The 25,068-nt window shown below is 41.0% G+C and overlaps 1 protein-coding gene across 2 annotated transcripts in view; it reads right to left on the reverse strand.

The window, feature by feature from the left end:
• The window catches only part of TBC1D9 (TBC1 domain family member 9), a 135,234-nt gene that overhangs the window by 32,167 nt on the left and 77,999 nt on the right, over positions 1-25,068 (reverse strand). For both annotated transcript variants that reach the window (XM_036931229.2, XM_036931289.2), the window contains exons 4-10: positions 18,202-18,430; positions 17,503-17,764; positions 15,501-15,708; positions 10,233-10,439; positions 9,130-9,300; positions 8,438-8,588; positions 5,546-5,760 (exon numbers count right to left, since the gene is read on the reverse strand). In XM_036931229.2, the coding sequence (XP_036787124.2) occupies positions 5,546-5,760; positions 8,438-8,588; positions 9,130-9,300; positions 10,233-10,439; positions 15,501-15,708; positions 17,503-17,764; positions 18,202-18,430 (1,443 nt within the window). The remainder of the gene's footprint in view (positions 1-5,545; positions 5,761-8,437; positions 8,589-9,129; positions 9,301-10,232; positions 10,440-15,500; positions 15,709-17,502; positions 17,765-18,201; positions 18,431-25,068) is intronic.

The following is a 25,068-nucleotide window of genomic DNA, read 5'->3' on the forward strand; positions in this document are numbered from 1 at the left end:
CATGATATTGTACATAAAAAACCCTAAAGACCCCACCCCAAAACTACTAGAACTGATATCGGAATACAGCAAATTTGCAGGATACAAAATTAACACACAGAAATCTGTAGCTTTCCTATACACTAACAATGAACCAATAGAAAGAGAAATTAGGAAAACAATTCCATTCACAATTGCATCAAAAAGAATAAAATACCTAGGAATAAATCTAACCAAATAAGTGAATGACCTATACTCTGAAAACTACAAGTCACTCTTAAGAGAAATTAAAGAGGTCACTAACAAATGGAAACTCATCCCATGCTCCTGGCTAGGAAGAATTAATATCGTCAAAATGGCCATCCTGCCAAAAGCAATATACAGATTTGATGCAATCCCTATCAAATTACCAGCAACATTCTTCAATGAACTGGAACAAATAATTCAAAAATTCATATGGAAACACCAAAGACCCCGAATAGCCAAAGCAATCCTGAGAAAGAAGAATAAAGTAGGGGGGATTTCACTCCCCAATTTCAAGCTCTACTATAAAGCCATAGTAATCAAGACAATTTGGTAGTGGCACAAGAACAGAGCCACAGACCAGTGGAACAGACTAGAGACTTCAGACATTAACCCAAACATATATGGTCAATTAATATTTGATAAAGGAGCCATGGACATACAATGGCGAAATGACAGTCTCTTCAACAGATGGTGCTGGCAAAACTGGACAGCTACATGTAGGAGAATGAAACTGGATCATTGTCTAACCCCATATACAAAAGTAAATTCAAAATGGATCAAAGACCTGAATGTAAGTCATGAAAGCATTAAACTCTTGGAAAAAAACATAGGCAAAAACCTCTTAGACATAAACATGAGTGACCTCTTCTTGAACATATCTCCCCGGGCAAGGAAAACAACAGCAAAAATGAACAAGTGGGACTATATTAAGCTGAAAAGCTTCAGTACAGCAAAACACACCATCAATAGAACAAAAAGGAACCCTACAGTATGGGAGAATATATTTGTAAATGAAAGATCCGAGAAAGGCTTGACGTCCAAAATATATAAGGAGCTAACACGCCTCAATAAAGAAAAATCAAGTAATCCAATTAAAATATGGGCAGAGGAACTGAACAGACAGTTGTCCAAAAAAGAAATACAGATGGCCAACAGACAGATGAAAAGATGCTCCACAGCACTAATTATCAGAGAAATGCAAATTGAAACTACAATGAGGTATCACCTGACACCAGTAAGGATGGCTGCCATCCAAAAGACAAACAACAACAAATGTTGGCGAGGTTGTGGAGAAAGGGGAACCCTCCTACACTGCTGGTGGGAATGTAAATTAGTTCAACCATTGTGGAAAGCAGTATGGAGGTTCATCAAAATGCTCAAAACAGACATACCATTTGACCCAGGAATTCCACTCCTAGGAATTTACCCTAAGAATGCAGCAATCAAGTTTGAGAAAGACCAATGCACCCCTATGTTTATCGCAGCACTATTTACAATAGCCAAGAATTGGAAGCAACCTAAATGTCCATCGGTAGATGAATGGATAAAGAAGATGTGGTACATATACACAATGGAATACTACTCAGCCATAAGAAAAGGGCAAATCCAACCATTTGCAGCAACATGGATGGAGCTGGAGGGTATTATGCTCAGTGAAATAAGCCAGGTGGAGATAGACAAGTACCAAATGATTTCACTCATATGTGGAGTATAAGAACAAAGGAAAACTGAAGGAAAAAAACAGCAGCAGAATCACAGAACTCAAGAATGGACTAACAGGTACCAAAGGGAAAGGGACTGGGGAGGATGGGTGGGTAGGGAGGGATAAGGGGGGTAGAAGAAGAAGGGGGTTATTAAGATCAGCATGCATGGGGGGGAGGGAGAAAAGGGAGGGCTGTACAACACAGTGAAGACAAGTAGTGATTCTACAACATTTAGCTATGCTAATGGACAGTGACTGAAAAGGGGTTTACAGCGGGGACCTGGTATAGGGGAGAGCCTAGTTAACATAATATTCTTTATGTAAGTGTAGATTAAAGATAACAAAAAAAAAAAAGAAAGAAAGAAAAGGGGGATTACTCCATGATAGGATAAAACTAACTGTAAATGAACAATTAATGCATGCTTTAAATATCCTTAATTTTGATCACTTAAAGGGTGTCAGATGATCGGCTATGGAGGTACACTTTTATGATAATATTCCTTTCTCTTAAAAAAAAATCAGTTCCTGTGTGCTGACCTCCAATGAGTTCTACACAATGGTATAAAGGGCAGATCAAAGTGTGGGCAAAGGGTCTGTTTGTGTTTATACAGAGGATCAAAGCCTAATTGGGCTACCCAGAAAATGAACTAAGATACGATATGAAGAAGAACTTCCAACATCAGCACTCTCTGGAAGACTCATACCAGAAGATGATCATCAAAAAACCTCAACAAACATCCAGGCGATGCTGCAGTTGTAGCTGCATTCATCCCACTGGTTCCTGGACTTGCCATTGGAATGAGGAAGGAGATATCTAAGCTGGCCTGTGCATACAGTAAAACAACAAATTTGACTGGATCTATACTGTTGGAGCTCAACCAAGAATTAGGAGAAATGCAAGTTGTAGCGCTCCAAAATCTTACAATTACAGACTATCTACTGTTAAAAGAACATACGGGATGTGAACAGTTTACAGGAATGGGCTGTTTTAATTTGTCTGATTTCTCTCAGACTGTTCAAGTACAGTTGGACAATATCCATCATATCATAGACAAATTTTCACAAATGCCTAGGGTGCCTAACTGGTTTTGTTGGCTTCACTGGAGATGGCTGGTAATTATAGACCTGCTTTGGTTATGTAACTGCATTCCTATTATGTTAATGTGTGTGCTCAATTTAATTAGTAGTTTAAAACCTATACATGCTTAAGTTACTCTACAAGAAGATATGTCAAAGAAATAATCAATCTTCCCATATTTTCTTCCATCTGCTACCTCTATAGCTTTTCTTCTTCCTTCCTAATTACAACCCTTAAATAGAATTCGTGCCTCATATCGAATTTACCGAGTATCATAATTCCTCCAAGTGGTAAAGATACCTCAAGACAAATGCTGGGCATAGAAGCCACAGGGCATAAATCTGCAAAGAAGTAAAAAGCTAACCTTTTCAAACAATAAGGCTTCTCTCTCACTTACCAACTTTACATTTCCCTGTATGGCCCCGGAAGATGACTGGTTAGCCAGAGACAGGTATGATTCCTCAAGGGAGGAACAACCTAAGACAGGCACAGTCGCAGGCCGGCCATCAGGTGAGAAATTGGGGATCAACAGAGATCCCCTTAGAACCTCACCCCCCGTGTTTTGAGAGAAATCTTCTGCATCCGTGGATGTTTTCTTGCCCTTGTCTTGCTTGGATTAACACATAGTCTACAGGCACACACCTGATCATCTACATTTGCTCTCTTAGAATACTAAACTAAGTTTTCTACCTTTATCTTACATCTACCTACCACTTCAGCATTTTATTAAAAATAACAATAATAATAATAATAATAAAGGGAGAAATGTGGGATCCACATATAAATCAAGTATAAAAATCAAACGAATATTCATATTTGACTGGTTGTTTATAGTTCATAATGCGTGATCAAAACCGAAAGTTTCTGTGATGACTGCCCTTGTACTGTTCACCATGTAAGAACTTATTCCCTATGTAAGAATTTGTTCACCATGTAAGAACCTGTTCGTTATGCTTCAGAAGATTGGAGATTGATGAGAATTAGGCTTGGGGTGGATTAATGATTGTGCATTGAGCATTGAGTCCCCTATACAGAATTTTATTGTTGTTAACAACCATTTGATCAATAAATATGAGAGATGGCCTCTCAAAAAAAAAAAAACATTGCAAAAACCCTTAGTCTTTGAGCCTGTAACTGTTCATGTTTCTTCCAGACCACCAATATTCACAAAGGCCTGAGCTCCCGCACAGGTAAATGCTAATTCAAAGCTTTGCCCAAAGGCTATTTGACAAAGCACTTACCTGCTAACCTCTGCCTGTTTTTAATCTTTAATTCAGTGAAATAAATAGTTCCCTTTAAATCTTTCATAATGGTCTCTACAACCAAGTGCACGGAGCTTGAGGCTCTCCTTAGAGAACAAGGAGGGCTTCCAAAGTTAATACCTCACCTGGAACTTGCATCTGAATGAGGATGGTAGGAACAAATAACAGTGATTTAAACTCTAAGGTAATGTACTTTATTAAAAGATTTTATCAGATAGTTTGTAACCACTCAAGGTTCAACTAATTTAATAGTCTACTTAACTGAAAGGAGGAAGATCAAAAGATGACAAGGAACTCTATTACATGAGAAGCCAGCTAACTCCCGTACTGCTTTTGATGTTTTGGAAACCAGTAATTGTTCATCAGACTTCTACAAAATGTCAAAAAAGGAATTTTTCTCTAATAGGTTCTTTCTTGTAAGTCTTAATATTTTCCCAAGTGAAATAATTAAAATTCCACTTGGGAACTAACTTGCTGATTCTAGTACATGGTTATGTTCATGGTTAGTTTCTTAGTCATTCATCAAGGTCGAGATTTTTTACTTTGTAACAGGCTCTGTAACAGGTATTGGGGGATGGGTAGGTGGGGAGAGGGGGCATTGTAGGGACAAGTCTCATGCTGGTGTCAGAGAGATAGACTAAAGGTGTAAATGTTGGTTAATCAATTTTTGTGTATATATTCAAATTTAACACTATCAAAAATAATGTGGTACAGGGTGACCTGTACTCTGTGTGTGTGAGTAGAGGAATTAAGCCTGCTATAAGCTTTTAGCTAGATGGTCAGGGAAGACCTTTCTGAATACATGGCCTTTAAATCTAAGGTAGCATTATCTTGGAGCTTCCCATGTATGTACCAGTATAAGATTATTTTAGTTGGTATGTGGGCAACATTTTCTTTACACCAAATGAATTAAGCATTTACTTCCATGTATATTAAAATATAACCATAGCATGTGAAAGATACACTCTCAAGGACATTATTGCTTAGAAGGATACAAAACAGGAACTTTTTGGAACTTAGAATCCAGAATTACAGGCCTGGTGCTGAGGCATGCTCTCTTATTACCCCAGGAAGGGATGAAGAGTATCTCAGGGAGCCCCCAGAAGTGACTTTTTGAAGTCTCCCAGCTAGATGGTGGTAAATCCAGAAAGGGCACTCCGGTCCCCCAGCTCCTCTGCTCAAGGAGGTGGTTTTCAGCCCAGGGAGATTTTGCTCCCCAAGGGACATTTGGTAATGTATAAGGACATGTTGATTGTCACAGCTGGGGTCTCTGTTGGCATTTAGTGGGTAGATGTTATTAGACAGAAAAGTTATTGAACATCTTACCAAAGCACAGGACAGCCCTACACAAAGAATTATCCAGCCCATGATGCCAGTAATGTCCAGGGGGAGATACCCTGGTGCAGTGGTCGTTCTGTTAACATAAAGCCTTTCTTCTTCCCATTTACTGGCTAATAAAACAATTTTTTTGAAGCCTAAACCATCTGTGTCATTCACCTGGCAATACCCTATGTTAGGATTTCGAAAAGCATAAGCTGTTAGGACTCTCCTCAGAGCGGCAATGCCCATTTCATTCTGGAAAGCTGGGTGCTCTGGAAGAGAGCGGTGCAAATCCCTCTCGATCTCCTCCGTGGCGAGATTGTACTTCCCCATGGACTTCTCCACCAGGTCTTCATAGTATCCCGGGTGTGTGGCCTTCTCATTGATGGCCCCTAGGAAATACAACAGATACGGCTTTCGAGTGGAAGCCCTGCCCTTGGCCTGCAACCCCAACTGACCAGCTGCACCTCTTCGCTTTCCCTACCACTCGGAGGACGCGTGTGAAGCAGTAATGAAATACAAATACTGTGGGTGATGTGGCGCTGCAATGGCGGCAAGGCTCATGAACCCTCTTTGTGGCCGCTCCCTCTTTCAGCTCTGCAGGAGGCTGGTTATTTAATAGCCTCCCAAGTGAGGGCCTCCAACTACAGGCCGGTGCCAAGGAACTTCTACCAACAATCTTGCAGGGCTGCCCTGGGGGAGAGGCATCTGAGCCGAGGTCTCCCTGTCTCAGCCCTCCCTTCAGCCACAGCAGCTTTGCTGCTACTTTATTAGGGTTTTAAAAGGAGTTTCTGTCTCTCACAAGTCTGAAACTGCTCGCTAACGCATACGAAAAATACACTTGTTAAAGCATAACCCCTTGAAGGGCTCAAACCGCCATACTGAAGAGTAGGGGGAGAGATCAGAATACTCGGTGGGATTTTTAGAACTGTAGGGCAGTGAGGGGCCTCCTGGCAGTGGTGAGCCACTGTTCCTGCTGGGAATTCCTCAGGTGATGGGGATAAGGCTGGAGACAGGGGTGAGAATCACTAGTTTGAGATACTTGGATTTTAAGATTCTTGAAGACAGAAAACCCTGTATGAAAATATCTAAGTTTAAATATAATTAAATATAATTTCTGTTAAGTATAAATTATATGCATACACATACAAATGTACATATTGTGTGTGTGTGTGTGTGTGTGTGTGTGTGTGTGTGTGTGTGTGTGTGTGTTTGTAATGACAGGGTAAACTGATTTGTATTTACTGATCAGAAACTAGAGCCCCTGGACTAGCTCAATCCCTATCACTGACAGTCACTCCAGAGCCAGGCTTACCAGCAACTTAACATTGCTTAGTGCTCTGTTCTCAAGGGAGCTTTGCAAGGATTTCTTGCCATCTGGCCTGCACATCACCACGGGTATCACTATGCATGATTCAGTGGCCCTAAGAGTCACAGGAAGCAGGGTGGCATACCCAGGCAGGGAGTGGGCTTCTCTGCAAGGGCAAGCAGGGCTGCACATGAACCATCACCCCCACCCCCAACCATGAACTAAGTAGAAACATGGGCTCAGTTCTATGCCACAGAGGTGGCATGTCAATCATTTTGCCCTCTGGCTCACAAAGCTCATCACTGTTCGAGAAAACTCTGGGTTTAATGAGTCTCTGTAACAGGACTGTGAACTGCTACATGTGGTTTCCTGGCACTCAGTTTGAGTTTCATTTTCATCTAAAATGTGCTGTAAATAACATCAAATTTGAATAAGGAGGAGGAAAATGGAGTTTCTTGATTGCTCTGTTATGGATCTGAATCAGGTTGTGAAGGTGACATGTTCACCAAACACAAGGAAGACAGAAAACTGGATGGTGAGGATATTTTTGGGCTGGATTTGTAATCAGAGATGCTTTGACTCAAATTTTGGTTTCTAAATGAGGAATTATAGCTGGTCTACTTAAGGAAAATGAAAAACAGACATGTAAATGAGGCTAGAACAAAGTAGTTTTACATGAAACTAAAAAAGCCAATTATTTTTCAGGATTCTATTCCCCTACTTCTGAGACGTTAACACAGCTTATTATGGACAATTACCATTTATATCTACTTTTAGAAAGAGTTACAAACTTCTCTCTCTTTTTTTAAAGCTTTATAAGTTTGGTAAATATTCTTCTAATTCTAATGTCATTTTTAAAATAAAAGGGTTTGATAATAGCACTTGTTTTGGACCATCTTAGTTGCAAATAAAATATTCACATAAGCCTATTTAAGATGATTACATTTCAAGCTTCTAAGCAGTTAAAGTAACTTAAAGACTAGTGCCGCTGGAGTAATGTCCTGATATTTAAGGCAGAATCAATCCCTGGGATATACTGGATGCTTGAGGCTGGGAGGAAGGAAGGACTGGCTTAGCCTGAGGGGCCTCCAGTTCCTATGGCAGGCCTCAGAGGTTTGCCCAGCAGTGTCTGGTGGAGCAGGGGCCTGGCTGTGGACCAGTGGAGATGGACACATCTTTCCTACAGGTCCACAGCACGTCCCTGTCCGTCTTCCCTGGCATCTCCAGCTTAAAGTGAAAGTATGACCTGGGTGGGTTTTCAGTTCTGGTGCAGATTCTGGCCTCTCCTTCAAGTCTCCAGTGATAACCAGCAAATTCAAGAGGTGGCAAAAAACTAAGGCTGAGGCTTTCTCTTTCCTCTGTCTCCTCCACCCCTGGCCTGGTGACTGCTGGGCCCATGTGCCCCACTTAAACGTTTTCTGTGACATCGGCACAGCTGGGCAAGAGAAAAAGGACTCCAAAAATCACAGAGAATTATACTCTTTTCCTTCGAGTTCTCTCTTTTCCTAAATAGTGTTAGTTAAGACAAGGAAGAGACTATGAGGACTCATGGGAGGGAATGGTGGCATCAACAGTTGGACTGCTGACTCTGAGTCCTATATTTTTATTGAAGGATTTCAACACTCTGGTGAGAAAAGGACACTTAGCAATGAATTGGGGCCCGCATGTTTGAAAGAGCTGGGATGCATGACAGGTGGTGGAAAGGAAGCCTGGGGCTCCGCATGCTCCAGGGCCCTGCTCCCACCCAGGCCTAGCTGTACCTGAGAGGAGCAGCCACAACTCCCCCCGCATGCTCTCGGGGATGCCCTTCAGCACCAGCTCCCGTGTTTTCTCTGTGCGGTACATGCAGATCCCTTGCCCATATTCAGCAAAGTGTATCTTCCAGGCTTGCTCTTTCAAAAACTCTTTGGCCTGAAAGGGATAATGAAACGTCACTACATCCCAAAGTGCCTTCAGGATGGTAAGGAGAACTCGACGACAGGTCAGTTTATTTTCCCTAGGGAATGGAGCAGTTATGTTCTGCACAGAACTTACAAGAATGACAGACTCAGATTTTCTAGAGCCCTCCCCTAATTTGACACATGTACTGTAGCCTGTGGTTCTGCCATGAAGCTTTCTGGTTCAGTGTCAGGATTCTACTTACCTGAGAGGGGTCAACAGAATGCAAATTATACCTCCAAGTGAAAGCGAACTGACATTGTTTAAATGTGGGTTGAAAAATTTATGTACTTATTTGTGGGTTGACTTAAAAACCAAGTCCCCTTACCCTCTATAACTCATCTCCTTCCATGAAGGAGTCCCTCTGAAACCTACTAACATATATAGAAAAATCTGCCTTACTTATAGAAAAATAGCTATTTACATAGATACTTATATGTCTACTTTTATTAAAAGACTTTTTAAAGCTATCAGTCTAATATAGGAAGTGTCAGGCAGGAGCAGAGGCGCCCACCAGTTTCGGGTCGAACTCCCCAGGAGACCGCCGCCGGTACATGGTCATCAGGGCCTGAGTGGCTGTGGGTGCGCTGCTGCCGTTTAGGTTAAGCTGGCGCTCTCCGTCAGCGTCGGAGCTCATGCTTCTCTGAGGGCTGGAGGAAATGAGGCTGCTGGGCCGAGAGTACGCCTGCCAATACAGAGAGGAACAAGAACGTGGAACAGTATGTACTGCAAAATCTACTTCTTCAGTGTCCTCTGTACAGATACTAACAGCTACCGCATGGTTCCCAAGATATTTCTTGCTACGTGAAGAAACAGGAGAAAGGCAGCAGGCCGTCATTTTGGCAGGAGTTAAGAGAGGTGCATGGTCATAGGCTACAGAGCTTTAAAATAGGTTTCTTTCCTCTGTAGTTTAGACTCATTTTTGCAGCATACAGGTTGGCCATTTGTCTCTCTGATTAGCATGCATGCAAAGCATGACATGGTTGAGTCAACTGTTTATGGGACTATCTCCTTCACCTCCTCTAGTTTTGGTGCCTCCAAAATGCTTACATAACCTTGGAGCAGGTGGATGGGGACACAGACATTCCTTGTGAGCTCAGCATCTTTACTACATGTTTTAGCTGCCAGTAATTTGTTCTAACACTTGAACTAGTCACATATCTTCTGGGGCTCCAGTTTCCCTGGATGTCGGTTCAGGGCCTAATTCAACAGGGACACAATATATATTTTATCATAATCAAATCACCATGATGATGTTGTATTTCAGGTTCGAGACTTCCTTTAGTGACCTCTGCACCATTCTCACTAGTGTGGCTACATGGACCAGAGTCACCTGCTGTGTAACCAGAACAAATTACTTAATACTTTCTTCCACTGTAAAATAAGAGGGTTAGAACCAGATGGTCTATAAGGTTTTTCCAGCACTGTAATCCCAAATACAAGCACCATGAAATCTAAATGACACATTGCTGAGAACACTGGTGTGGGTGTCAGGGTTGGTGGTTTATCTCAGTACATCTGCAAAGCTTGAAGATCAAACAAAAGGGACAAGGAGGTGAACACTTCAGAGTAGAGTAAGAATATGAACAAAAACACCCGTAAGTGTCTTCCACAGACCTCATCATCTGAGCTGTTGTAGCTTCCTGAAAACTCTTTGTCCAAGTATATTTTGGAGGTTGTTTGCTGCAGGAAGTCAGAGATCCTCTGCACTAGAAAGTCTCTATCTTTCAAATTGGCAAATAGGAAGGTCATCCTGTTTCGAGTGCTGATGGATAAAGGACTAGGGAGGATGCTGGAGCTGTCTGCCTTTTCCACAATTGTCACCTGAAAAGAAACATGAAACAAAGCATTACTTTGAAAACAGCCTGAGGAACACTGAAGAAGGAGCATGGGACTTTTACATTCTGCAGGAACCACCCACATTTACTGAGGCAAACTGAGATTCTTTGATACTGTTGCATTAAAATAAAACAGCTCATAGCCAATCCAACTGGAGCTCATAGAGAAGATGGAATCATCTTGCTTGTCTTTCTAAATCAGTAGTTTTAAGTTGGGAGTAATTTTGCCCCCAGGAGACACCTGGCAACATCTAGAGGCAGTATTTGGTTGTTCCAAGTGGACAGTACCATGGCATCTATTAGGTAGAGGCCAGGAATGCTTCTAAACATCCTGTAGAGCACAGGATAGCCCCTGACAAAATGCAGCCCAAGATGTCTGTAGTGCCAAGGCTGAAAACCTTGCTGTGAAGGAATTCTTGGATTTTCATTAAAATTTCATAGAACAATAAGAAATAGGACTCCCAGCTGCTGCATTATCCATAAGAGAAAGAAACCTTTGACATTCACTCCTTTCACTGAGCTTAATGGGATGGTTCAGAACACCACCAATCCTTCAAATGTCTCCTGTAGACCCCAGCGCTTTGCATCCTTTACCTCCTACCGCAAAGTTCTAAAGGCTTAATTCTGAAGAGACAGGATGTAAACAGCTTCACTACCTTATCTGCACTGGCTGACTGTGTGCGTGTGCGTACCTGTTGAAGTTGAGTCTACCTCATGGGAGAAAAAGTAAGAAAGGGGCACATCCATTTTAGCTCTGAACTGAAGACATATATTTGGTGGTTATCATAGGATTTTCATCAGCTGGGAACCAGGATAAATGCATTAAAACTTTTTTCTTTAGCTCATTAGGAAAACCATCTCAAGGCCAGCTTGAGATAAATGGTTTGCTTGCAGCAGTTCTAGGGTATCTGCTTAAAGTTAAGTTTCTCTTCCTCTCTTCATTTTCATTTCCATCTGTAAGCAGTCTAGAAGGTTCAATTTCAACCTCTTCATCAGTCTTTTTATGGGAAATACATTTCTCCAAAGCAGAGCTTTAAAAACTTCTACTCCTCCTTAAAGTGAGGAAACCTATTGGAGCTGCTTAGAAAGTTGCACAGCCCCTAGAATAACACGGGTCGCCTGGGGTCCATAAAGGCAGAAGCTTCGGGACCTGGGTTTCACTCACAGATTTTATACAAACATACAATTAGCTGTATATTTATATATTTTTAAAGGAATTCCCTGAGATACCTGGAGCTGTACAGAAATGTTTTTCCCCTCATTCAAAAAAAGCTAGAGAAACAGAAAAACAAACAATGTCTTTATCATGAAAAGAACACTTGAAAAGAATCTATCATGAAAAGAGTACTGACACCTGAGGTGTGCTACACAGGCTCACAGCTTCCTTCTTTACGACAGATTTTTTTTCTGATTCCTTTGGTTACCAGGTGTCTGAGACTAAATGACAAATGCCAAGGGAACCAAAATTTCCAGTTCTGTGCCTAAAATTCAGGTAGCCAGGTGGATCTTGATAATGTCAAAGTGGAACGTCATTTACCCAGCTGGATCACTAATACAAAAATACCCACAAAGTGGCCACAAAAAACATATGAATGCTCACACAGGTCACATAATATTTTCCACTGACAAATGAGTGCTAGTAGAATTCTATGCCATATGTTTTGTGCCACCAGAAAAGGGTAACAGCTACAATTATGTGTTCTAATTGTTTAATGACACACATTTTCATCACCAACCTGGTTATAAAATAAACTGGAATTTAATCAAATCTTGGGACTGATTTTGGAACATTTACAAGGTACCTTATGATTAAAAATAAAGATTTCATCTGGAATCTCTATCTAGTGAGGAACCTAATCAGCTCACTTTATCCTCCTGCTCTGCTGCCTTTTCAAAATCTGTAGTCATTTGCTTCTGTGTAAACACTGAACATCTGTTGATTTGGTGTACCTTATTAAGCTTGTGTATGGAATATATGCTAACAATCTCCAGGCAATATTTCAGCTCATTTATAAAAACTTAAGTAAAACAATTTCCAGTTTATACAGTCCTAAAAGTGACCCCTAACATTTCCCATAGAGGCTCCTGCAGATCAATCACTTAACTTCTTTCTGAAAGGAACCCAGTACACAGAGAGACCACTCTACTCAAACAGAGTCTGGGTGGAGGGTGGAGGGTAGGAGCCCTGCCCCACTGCTTTTCTGTTGTGATGGTTACCTAAACATAATAACAATTACATCAAGTCCATTGCTTCTTCCATTAGTTGGGGTTAGGGATCGAGCATTAATATATCTCAGGGATTCACCAGGCTAAAGGGAGGGAACCGCTGTCTCCCAGAGCATTTCTTTAAGGCTCATCCACCAACCACACCAGACTTCACCTCAAAATGTCACCTCCACTACCATCCCTCCTCTGTTTAACCCTGCAGTATGACTGAATTATCTCTGCTCTACTCTCTGTTAGGGAAAACAAAAGATGGGCAGGGAAATCAATTCCATTCTCTCCATTTGCCTGTGCTCTCCCTATTGTATGGAAAATCACACTAAAATGTGAACAGCTAGCTGAAGCTGGTGAACAGGAAAGCAGACCTTGACACAGCTTCCAGCCCTGTTCTGCTCCTCGTTTCCCTCGGGATAAACAGTGATGACACACTCAAATTCGTAAATGGCACATCCGAAGTGCATTCTCAGTCCCTCAGTGGGTTTCCCTACCCCTTCAGGGTGACTCTGTTTTATTACATTCAAACAGTACTTGATGAATAAAAGTAAGTTTAGTAACAGTAAAATTAAGTTTACCGAAAAAGGTAAATTTGCTGAAAAAGTTCTGAAATGCATTTCAGGGCAAAATGTAAGTACTGTTGAATTATCCATCTTGGAAGTCACCCCCCACAATTTATCCAGGCCTCAAAAAATGCCATAATACATTCTTTGTATTAGCTTATCCTAAAAAAAAAGGAGAACTATGTTAATTGCCTAACATGTTGCCTTATTTTTGATCCACCAATTCTACTTCTAGGAAATACTAATGTCAGGAAAATTATACATATGACAGGGAGAAAGCTAAAGACCATGCAAAGGTCTAACTCTAGGTTACTGAATAAATAAATTCTATATATCCATTTAATGGTATAATATGCAGTCATTAAAAATCACACTATAGAAGAACATTTAATGGTAAGAGGAAAAGTTTAATATATACTCAGTGTTAAGGTAAGTAAGTAAAAAGTAAAAATTCCCTGTTTAATGACTAAATAACAGAAATGATATATACATAACAAAGTACAGAAAAAGCCTACTAAGTCATACAGCAGAATGTTACATGTAGCTGTCTTTGAATGATGGGTTCTAGGGGACTAGGGATGAATTTTGTTTTCTTTTCATTAGGCTGTATTTTTATAAATTTTCAGTGAGAAAGTGCATTATTCTTAAAATTAGAAAATAAAGAAAATTGGCTCACATAAATGTTTTAAGAAAAGAAGGCAGAGGGACACCTGAATCCTTTACTATCGGGAATCTTAACAAAGGGACAATCTTGGTTAGATAGCCAAAGCTTCTAACCATTTCAACTTCTAGAAAAAGACCATGCTGACAGGGAAATCCACTTGTCTTTTCTGTGTGAGCACAGCTGGATTCAAATGTAGCCTACATGCTTTTGGCTTCCATTTTTCTATTCCACATGTCTCCAAAGAAGGGGAAGACATGTATTTCATTCTCTTAAATACAGATAAGACTGGTTAACTATGTAGTTATCAATGGGAACAAAATCTATTATCTGATTATCAATAGGAACCTTGTGGTCATCAATTTCAACAGTTCTACATTTAACACCCTGTGCAAAAATTTAACCCATTGTATATATGTAGGAAAATCCCTGTATAATAAAGGTATTTTCTCTGGGCAAAAACAGAAAAAGACCATGGTATGGTAGGCTGTAGGTTGTCAAGTTGGAAACTGCAGCCAGCCCTTGACATCCTAACCTGGAGTTCCTGCTCTACCCCAAACCTCACTGCAAGGCTGCCATACAAGTATGAGGAAAACCCATCCCTGTGCAGACATGACAGGACCCACCTTAATCCTGGACACAATAAAAATGTTTAAAGACTAACAATGTGCAATGTCATTACTGTGCATGAGAATCACCTTGGGACTTTATTAAAATACAGATTCCAAAACTTACAGATTCAGAAGACCTGAGGTAGGTTCAGAAATCTGCCACTGTGGCCAGCAGCCCAGGTGCTTCTAAATGCAGGGAATTGGCAGACCAGATCCAAACAACCTAGACTAGTTCCTTCAGACCAAGCTGGAGCCAAGTGTAATAACCACATTTTCTAGTTTCTGTGATGCTTTGACATCTAGGGGCCTTGCTGACCTTGGTAGGACCACCCCTCCCAGAGTAAGTCAACTCCTGGTGACAGGAAAGACACACCTGTGAGCAGGCCTTTCACATACAAACCGACCAGTGCAGAGCTCACACCCCAACCACCTTCGTAATCTAGTTTTCACACTCTGGGCCACTGTTCACCTGCCTTTATAACTCCAGAGACAGAAACCAGATAACTAGGGGCAGCCCTTATGCTGCAAAGCCTGCTGAAATTAGTCAAACTAGCCACTCCTAAACCTGCTTACCCTTCCTGGACTGTTTCTTCCCAGAGAAACCACAATAAAGGCTCCTGCCCACATCTATCCTGTTCCCTGTGCCTGCTGACCAGCCCCGGTGCTTCCCCATGTGGCCCCACGGCCCCTCTTGGGGAACCTGTGAACGTGACAGGCTGTCTTTCCAATGGCAGTCATCTGACCAGTTGGCCTCACCAAACCTGAGCCACAACAAAATGTCCATGTTAAATCACGAGGCTGCCTCTGGGAGAGCTCTCCCAGGCCCCACACTCACGGAGCAATGAGAACACATGGAAAGGAGGCAGGTGCCATCAAAGAAACACCAAGATCACCCACAGTTAAAAGCCAATCAGTTGCTGGTAAAAGTATTCCTGACTCACAGAAGAGTGCTACAAGTGAAACTTTCAGAACATCCGTTTTCACCTGACACTTACCTCACGGAGTGGGATAATGAGGCTACACAAGTTCTCCTCCTTGCTGGTGAAGCAGATGTAATTTGTGGACACAAACATCTGCCCCAGAATGTGCATTTTGTTAAAGGGTGTCCAGAGGGTGCAGTCTGTGTGGCCGTCCAGTTTTTCATCTTTGGGCAGCCGGAAAAGTGCACGGTATCTCTCGCTCTTGGCCCTGGCATCAAGGTCACTGGAAAGCAATAATCACAACTCACCTCACGCGACAGAAATGTTTCAACACCTTCTAAGAGATGTAGCAGTGGAGGTCCCGCAGCCTGTCTTTCCCCTTCTCAATCTTGCCAGACTTACCCCTACCTTCTCTGCTTTCTATTGAAGCAGCTAACTCCCTATGACCCAAAAGCATAATAAAATTATTTTAATATGTTTAGATCCCTCATGTAGACATTTTGCAATCAATATCTGTAAATGTTAAAGAATCTTAGGAACACTAGGCCTAGACAGGAAAGTCATTTGTTTTCTAAAAGAATATAATAATTTCTAAAGAGATGATTATATTTATGCTGATTCAGAGCCACTTCCATTGTCTTAACTTTTAAGAAAGACCTAATGAGAATCCAAACAAGCTTCATGAATCCACTGGCTGTCACTGTCTGCCATAAATGGACAAGACTGCCTAAAACACAGGAACACCCCACCTCTGGGGCAGCTAGGGTTTCTGACTTCAGCCTGCTCCTCTGTTTGACGACAGTCTTCCCCGAATAAGTTCCTTTTCCCTGCTCACCATACATGTTGTTTTAACCTCTCCCTTCAAGCTCTACCTTACCTCAGCCCTTTGGTGGTCTAGCTTCTGGCTTCCCAGAGCAGGGACAGGCTATAAGGCAGCAGCTCCCTCCAGCTCCCTCCCTTCTACCTCCAAAACAACCTCCATCCTCACCTTCTCTTACTCCCTTTCCCTGTTTCAGAGAGGAACCAGCACACATAAGAATTCTTTTCTATGCCCCAGAAGATATCACTTTAAAAATTATTTGTTTTCTTATAGCTTTATCTCTGTGCCCCCTCCTGTCCTTGCACCTATCGTCATCAGCAGACTCTTCCCATTCTATCCTATGTTCACATCTTGTACATTCTAAAAGAGCAATCCCCCCTCCCTCCTTTGCCTCTGAATTGCTTGAAGAAGCAGCCCACACTTCCTAACCCCATTTACTTGCCTTTCATTTGCTATTTAACACATTGCTGTACCACTTTTCATCCTCCACCCTCTACTGAAACATGTCTCAAATCACCAAAGACACCTTAACTGCAGTGCCCTCTGGTCACGTTCCAACTAAGAGACGTACACCAGTGAGTTCCAGTTTCACATCAGTTACTGGTCCGATCTCCAAGGAGATGTCCTCCAGGCAACTCAACTCCACGTGATCAAAACTGAGCTCTCACATCCCTCAGACATGCCCTGCTTCTCTCTTTCCCCATCTCAGTTTGGGGCAATTCCACACACACACACTGACACTTAGGAGCATCCATTTCCCCTTACTCTCTCTAGCTCGACTTCCCCAGCTGGACTTGCAGGCTTCTCTCAGCCTCTCCTCACCTGAGCCCTGGCTCCTGCCGGACATGTGACAGACTTGCTTCCCTCTGAGTGTTACCCCTGTACTTCCTCCATCGTGTTATTCCCTCTGCCCGAATACCCGCCCTGCCGAGTCTGCACAGTAACGCCCACTACCTCTTGAGAGTCCGGCTGCAAGCAGCCTCCACCGAGGCCTTTCTTCCCACTCCGCGCGTCCTGCTGGGTGCACAGCCACGGCCCTCTGCTCACAGGGCACAGAGTTCCCATCACTGTGTGGGAGCTGGCCCTGGCTGCCTCACTTACTGAGCTGTGAGCACCTCAGGGAGTCTCTCCCAGTTTTGCATCAATACCCAGAAAAGTGTCAGGAACCCTTGAAGTCGCTCGGCAAGGTTAAAATTCATAAACAAAGGCTGGGTTTCTTGTTTCTAAAGTCTGTCGGGTTTGGTCTCTGTCACCTACCGTTTCAGAGCAGACACTTTTTTAGGAGATTTCTTTTTCAGTTTGGGCAGGGATCTATCTTGCTCGAATCCCTCATTGTCTAAGAGTTGCCTCATGGCTATGTTGGCGAGCTGCTCCATTAACTTGAAAGTCTCATTGATGTTGAGAAATACGGAGAAGAAATGTTCACTGGACCTTGTGCTCGCTTTGATCACGTCAGGCAGAAGCAGTGTGGCATTCTTCTCAAGCTGAGTGATGTCCACCCACCGGATTACCAGCTTGGCTGAGCACAGGGAACAATGCTGTGTCAACACCCGGGTCCTTGAAATCCTTCCCCGATCCTGCCGTCTCTCACCCGACCCTGCAATCTCCCTGAACTCCTCTGAGTTGTGTGCCCAAACTGATTATTGTTTTGTTTGTTAGTTTTGAGAAGCGAATTCAGATCACATAAATTCTGAGTTTGTAATTATTATGGAGTTGAGTCTATGTCTATAAATTAATTATAACTTTGGTGAATCCTTATTACTTAATGACCAATATTTTTTTTTTACAAATATTGAACTTAAGGTAACTGAATTCTCTTGCTAAATTGTTAAGACACAGCGTTAACCCAGTCAGAGTTACAGATTTATTTTTGATATTTTGATGTGGCTTATGAGCTCAGAGCAAACACCTCAGTAGACTTTGCAAAGCTTCCCTCTGAAATTCTAGACAACTTACCTTCCCGTCCCATGAGAAAAGAATAAAAACAAAGGTGGTTAATACTGAGGTACATCCAACCCTGACGGGGAACCTTTCCCTTCCAGTAGCTGCAGGAATAGTAGTTGACGAGTTTCTCTTCCTCAGGCATCCCAAACAGCCTATGGAATTTCACAATAGCTTCTTTAAACTTCTCTGTGTCGTCATCTTCCTTCACATCATTGATTTTGTTATACTCTGCAATGATGCCCTAGGTAGGGATAAAACAGAAAACCCACAACTGGCATTAGTGTGAGGAGATCTGCGAGCTCTTTTTCTTTTTTTTTGTATGCTGTACATATTGGAAAGGAAGAAAAAAACAATTTCCAAGGCTAAAATTTTTTAAAAGTTGACAGATTATTTTCAAAGCCAGCGACCAAGCAGCATCTGTGTACTAAAAGATTTTCAAATAACAACATAGATGTTATTATCTCTTTGTGGGTGCTAATCTTTTTATTAAGATCTCTTAATAAATGAGAATGAAGCCTGTGGTTTTATTTTACAGATCAGGAGATGTAAAGATTTTGCTAGGGATACTGCTTCTTTTCTCAGCTTATTATGATGGAATTGTTCCAAAGGTCTATTCCTGCTTTTCTCAAAACTCAACAAAAAATCATCATGAATGGACAAGGGAGGAATGAAAGACTAGTTAGCATGTCACTAACTGACCAGTGGCCACAAACCATGTCTTAGGGCCATGAATAATATCAGGGAACCCAGAAAAAAGGAACAAGAAACCATTTGAGCAGAAAAGGGGCAACCAGGAGAACAAAAATCGTATTAGATTCACAATTTTTGGTCAACTGGACAACAAAAAAAGAAGTATTTGCATAGCAAGTAACTGGCTTCACCTACTGTTTAATCATTACAGTAGCTTGAGAGACTATTTCATTATTATCCAATTCCTGAAAACTGGCTTCTACCTGTATCTCTTGATGGAAAATGCTCCCTTTAATGTCACCTTTGACTTTGGAATCATCGAATCCCTCTCACCTTGTGTTGATCTTCTCTGATCTTAAGGTAGCCCTGGAATAGCATGAGCTTTTGGGCACGGCAGTTTTGGGTTCATATCCCAACAGCATCACTGCCTGTCTCTGTGAAACTGGACAACGTTACCTTTCGGGTTCTCCTTGATGTGACTGACATCTCTACATGCCAATGATAGAAAATTGCAACTGTCTCATACCTAAAATTCCTGTCTTTGGACTCTTATGCTTCCAGTACATCCCGGATGTTTCCTACAAATTTATCTTCCCTACTACTACACGTATAAAATCCAAAATTCTAGACCATGTGTCATTTGGATACAACATTGCAACCTTTTATTTCACTGTACTACATGCAACTGAAATTCCCCATCAGTAATTCTGCCCCAGCCAGTCCGAGGCACCCTCAGGTCTTCAGTGCCATTTATGTGCTTTCCCATTTTCTCGCCCATGGTCCTGCCACTCTGTGTGCCTAATATCTACAGTCAGACTGCTGTCGTCTCATTAATCCTACCAAGCCCCAAAGTCTGACCTAAATTCCACTTCTTTGTGAACCTTCTCCCAGCTATTAAGTACTGATGACTCTCTATGCTTTAGGAATGGAAATTATTTCCTAAATTCTATTTTCATCACCAGAGCTTTCACCCCTGTCACCAGCAGTTGAGGTAAGAAGGAGTGACGGCAGGAGGGAGGGCTTTTGTTTTCTGTAATCTCCATCACCGTTCAATTCTAGTAAGAAACAAACACGTAAGCAACAAATTGAACAGCAAACAATGGGCTTAGTGTGGAAACACAATCCTAAGGCAAATCTCCACCCTATTCCAACAGGAAAATTAAGCCCCCCTACGTAGTCCAAGAATGATTACAATAGCTTCCCAACTGGCATGCCATCAGGAGTCTTCACACTCTCTTCCATGTTTTCTATGGCCACTTTCTGACACAGAAATCTGACTGTAGCATTCCCATCTTTAAAATGCCCATAAGCTGTCAGTGAAGGAGGGAAAAAGTCCAACCTGCATGTCATGACATAAAACCCCTTCTTCATCTGCCCAGATCAACCTTGCCAGGTTCTGCGTAAATATCATTCCCTGTGAAACAGGCCCAATCCTAATGAAGACTAAGCCTTCTCATCAATATGTTCTCTCAATTTATATGTTCACTGGCAACATTTTGTGTATCTGTTCCTCTGCTACAAAACATACGTTCCAAAAGATAAAGATAATATCTTGAATGTTTTTTATCACTAGTAGTTAGCACCTGAAAGATATTCATTGAAAATTATTATTGCTGTCTTTCCAAATTAGAATGTATCCTAAGGGGCCATATCTTAGTCTTTATTGTGTCTGCCAGAGTTGAAGATTTTTAAATCTAAAATTGTTCAGGAGTTAGCAACCCTTGAGAAATTAAGTGCCAAGTGGCCAGCTCCTGTTCTTTTGTCATGCAGAAGGACTGTATGGCTGGCACTGAAATCTTAATGTACTTCTCTGAGGACTAAGAAAAAGTTGCTTCCTCTAATTGCTTTTGATATACTTCCACTGACAGTATAGAGATGGTTGAGTTTGCTGGAGGGTAGGGGAGATCTGCTTTGGACCTAGGTTATCTCAGGAGTGAGCAGGCTTTGGTAGCATGCCAGATTAGGGAACTTTGGGCAACCAGGAGGCAGTGTGAGGGCACAGGACCTCTGTGTTAGAGGGGAAGAATCCAATTCAGAGAGAAGGGGGATGGGAAAAACCTGGGATGGTAAATATATGTAGCTCATGTGACATTTCAAAGTTATCAATGCCTTTAGAGGGATATCAGAAAAATATATAAGAAGCAATAAACGAATAGATCAAAGTGGTTGAGTAGAACCCACTAATAAGCAGCAGTTGTGTCCCTAGGCAATTTCAATGGCTGATCAGTTCAGAGTCACCCTGGAGACCTTCATGTGGGCTACTGTTTGCCCTTCTCCTGTGTACATAGGTAGCAGGTCTGTTTCCTAACATCACAATAAGGAGAATATTAGAAGGGAGTGATATATAACAAACCAAATGATACCCACATGTTTTGAGAGGAAAACATTAAGTTTAGACTATGATATCTGAAGATGTACTGAACACATTTCTAAAATGCTTATTTAAATTTTAAAAAGAAAATGGTTTTATATATGAGAGGATTTATGAGCATACTGAACTGAGAAACATTGCTCTGAAACACTGTGGTGCCTAATACACTAATGTCAACAGACCAGGCCTTGCCAACTAATATTTGCAATAAGGATAATAGTCCCCATCAAGTTCCACTTTCAACTTTCCCACCTTTAAGAAAAGAGAGAGTCAAGAATTTGAAACCTCTTCTTAATTTGCTGTAACTGTGTAAACAGGTGGACTGGATGGTGGAGCAAAGGGATAGGATGTCTTGTTCTGATACATTCTACAGGTTTTATATGATATAAAATAGGACACCCCTGTTTAGGTAACAGCTCTACATATCCTTGGAAAATCACTATATCCAAATATTTAGGATGTCCAATATAAATTTAAATAAGCCAAGGACACTGACAGGTAATTCACTAAAAGGAGAAAATTTACTTAGCAAACATAAAAAAATGTTCAACCTTATAATTAATCAAAGAGAAAAAATTAAAACAGCAAGACAAAAGGGTTGACATCCAAAATATATAAAGAGCTCACACACCTCAACAAATAAAAAGCAAATAGTCCAATTAAAAAATGGGCAGAGGAGCTGAACAGACAGTTCTTGAAAGAAGAAATTCAGATGGCCAACAGACACATGAAAAGATGCTCCACTTGGCTAATAATCAGAGAAATGCAAATTAAAACCACAATGAGATATCACCTCACACCAGTAAGGTTGGCTACCATCCAAAATACAAACAACAACAAATGTTGGTGAGGTTGTGGAGAAAGGGGAACCCTCCTACACTGCTGGTGGGAATGTAACTTAGTTCAACCATTGTGGAAAGCAGTATGGAGGTTCCTCAAAATGCTCAAAATAGACTTACCATTTGACCCAGGAATTCCACTTCTAGGAATTTACCCTAAGAATGCAGCACTCCAGTTTGAAAAAGACAGATGCACCCCTATGCTTATCGCAGCACTATTTACAATAGTCAAGAAATGGAAGCAACCTAAGTGTCCATCAACAGATGAATGGATAAAGAAGATGTGGTACATATACACAATGGAATATTATTCAGCCATAAGAAGAAAAAAAATCCTACCATTTGCAACAACATGGATGGAGCTAGAGGGTATTATGCTCAGTGAAATAAGCCAAGTGGAGAAAGACAAATACCAAATGATTTCACTCATCTGTGGAGTATAAGAACAAAAGAAAAACTGAAGGAACAAAACAGCAGCAGAATCACAGAACCCAAGAATGGACTAACAGTTACCAAAGGGAAAGAGACTGGGGAGAATGGGAGGGTAGGGAGGGATAAGGGTGGGGAAGAAGAAAGGGGGTATTATGATTAGCATGTATAATGTGGGGGGTGGGGGAAAGGGGAGGGCTGTGCAACACAGAGAAGACAAGTAATGATTCTACAACATCTTACTATGCTGATGGACAGTGACTAAAAAAAAAATGTGTTTTACAAATCTAGAAAGAAATACACAAGTGTTATCTATGGTGTTTGGATTATAGTTGCCTCTGTGATTAATTATTACATTTATAACTTATAAAGGTAATTAGGTCTCAAAAGAAATGCATTTGGTGGTTCCCTCCATTATTGCACAATCTATGAATGCTTAAACTTATTCATTTTCACATGAATGACATTCTTTCACACATAATTGCATTAACAGCAATTCCTTCTTCATAACTGGTTTCAGGGGAATTAAATCCGACATTTTTAGTATAATGGAAATGGTGACAAGAATGGAATATTCTATTTGACGTAATTGGTCCTTGATTTATTTTCTGTTATCCAACCTCACCCTCACCCACCCCCTAGCTCTTATCACTCCTATGCTTCAGTTCCTTCCTGCAGCTCTTTATTTGTACTTATTTCCCAAAGATGATAACATTTGAGGGAGGAAAAGGAAACCGAGAACCTCAATAGTGGCTCCAGGAGAGAGAAGGTGCTTTATGTCCCTGTTTCCTGCCCTCATTGACGGCCCCGTTTCATGCTGGCCCTCCTGCATGATTAAATGAGGAATCCTGAGACTCTCTCCATTTACACTGCTTCCAAGAAATTCAGATAACTGACTTAGAAATAAAATGAAGATGTTATAAAATCAATTCGTTTTATCAGTGAAACAACTTTCAATTATTCAAGAATGATTTTTTGTTTGGAAACTGCCGTCTCCTTCTGATCTTTTCCTATGAATCCCCCTCTCATTTTTATCCTCTTTGCTAATTTTCTAATCTCTTTAACAAGGACAGAGTAGAAATGTAAGTCACCAATCTTAGAGCAGTGATGAATCATTCCTGTAAGGGGTGGGAGTGGGAGTGGTGAGAGGCAGTGTGCTGTGCGCTCCCCCAACGGCTCAGCCCTCACTAGTCTCCTGGGGTCCATGTGACACTCAGCTATCTCCTTCAAAAGTATCAGACCCCAAAGAGAATGACATTCCCTTCGAATTGTCTTTTTTTACTTTCTGATCATAAAATTACATGTTCATGTAAAAGTTTGGTAAAGTAGAATAAATAAAATAAAAATTGGCCATTCTGTGGCATTTGAAAGAAGAGCAAACTGTCAGCACACTGCCTACCATTCTTCCTTAACCATGAGTTCTTATCAAAAATTGATAACTTGATGATGGGGGGAGTCTAGTAACCATAATGATGCTCATGTAATTGTAGATTAATGATACCAAAATTAAAAAAAATTGATAAATAAATGGAGGGAGAGCTCTTGTTTATACTAGAATAATAGGCACCAACTGGTCAATGTGAGAGAATGCTGGAGTTGGAAAACCACCATTTTGTAAAGAAAGGTTTTCTAACTATAACTAAAAATTCAGACATATTACCTAATTTTGACTAAAGAAGAAATTGAAACTTTCCATGGCAAAAACTATCATGAGCAAACCCAAAGGACAAGTGACAAACTCAGGAAATATATCTATAAACTGTATCACTGATAAAAGCCTAATGGTTTTGTATAAAAGGGACCTTCAAAAATTAAAAAAAGAAGAAAAAAGACCAAAAGTCCCATAGAAAAATGGGCAAAAGACATGAGCAGATGCTCTATAAACTGACATATAAAAATAGCCATTAAATATATGAAAAAATATTCAACTTCACTCATAAATGATATAAATACAAATTAAAACAACACTAAAATATTTATCTTCACCTTGCAGACAAAGTTGTGCAGAGACAGGCGTTTGCATACATGCCAAGGGGAGTGTAAAATGGTTCAACCCTAAGGAGGGAATTTGGCAATATTCAGCAAAGCTGACACATGCATTTACCCTTGGATCTGGCAATCTCACGTCTACCAGTTGATCATAAAGATACACCTCACAGTACAAAACTACATACACACACTGCAAGACCATGAGAGAGAGTGCATTCTTTACATTTGTGAAACATTAGAAACTACTTAAATGTTCAAGCACAGGAGCATGCCGAATTATCTGTGAACACACACATAACATGGAGCTGTAAAAAAGAATGAGGAAATAAATGCTGTGAGGAACACGGAATAACAAAAGGATATGAAGGGGAAAAACTGGTAAAATCCAAGTAGTCTGCAGATTAGTCCACAATATTGTGTCAGCATTCATTTCTTAGTTTTCATAAACGTACCATGTGCCTTGCAACATAAATATTATATAAGATATTAATATTAAGAGAAGCTGAGTGTAGGGTCTCTGGGAATTCTCTACTCTGTCTTTACAGTTCTTCTATAAATCAA

This window comes from Manis pentadactyla, chromosome 5 (genome assembly GCF_030020395.1).
Source record: "Manis pentadactyla isolate mManPen7 chromosome 5, mManPen7.hap1, whole genome shotgun sequence".
In the NCBI taxonomy this organism is placed as follows: Eukaryota; Metazoa; Chordata; class Mammalia; order Pholidota; family Manidae; genus Manis; species Manis pentadactyla.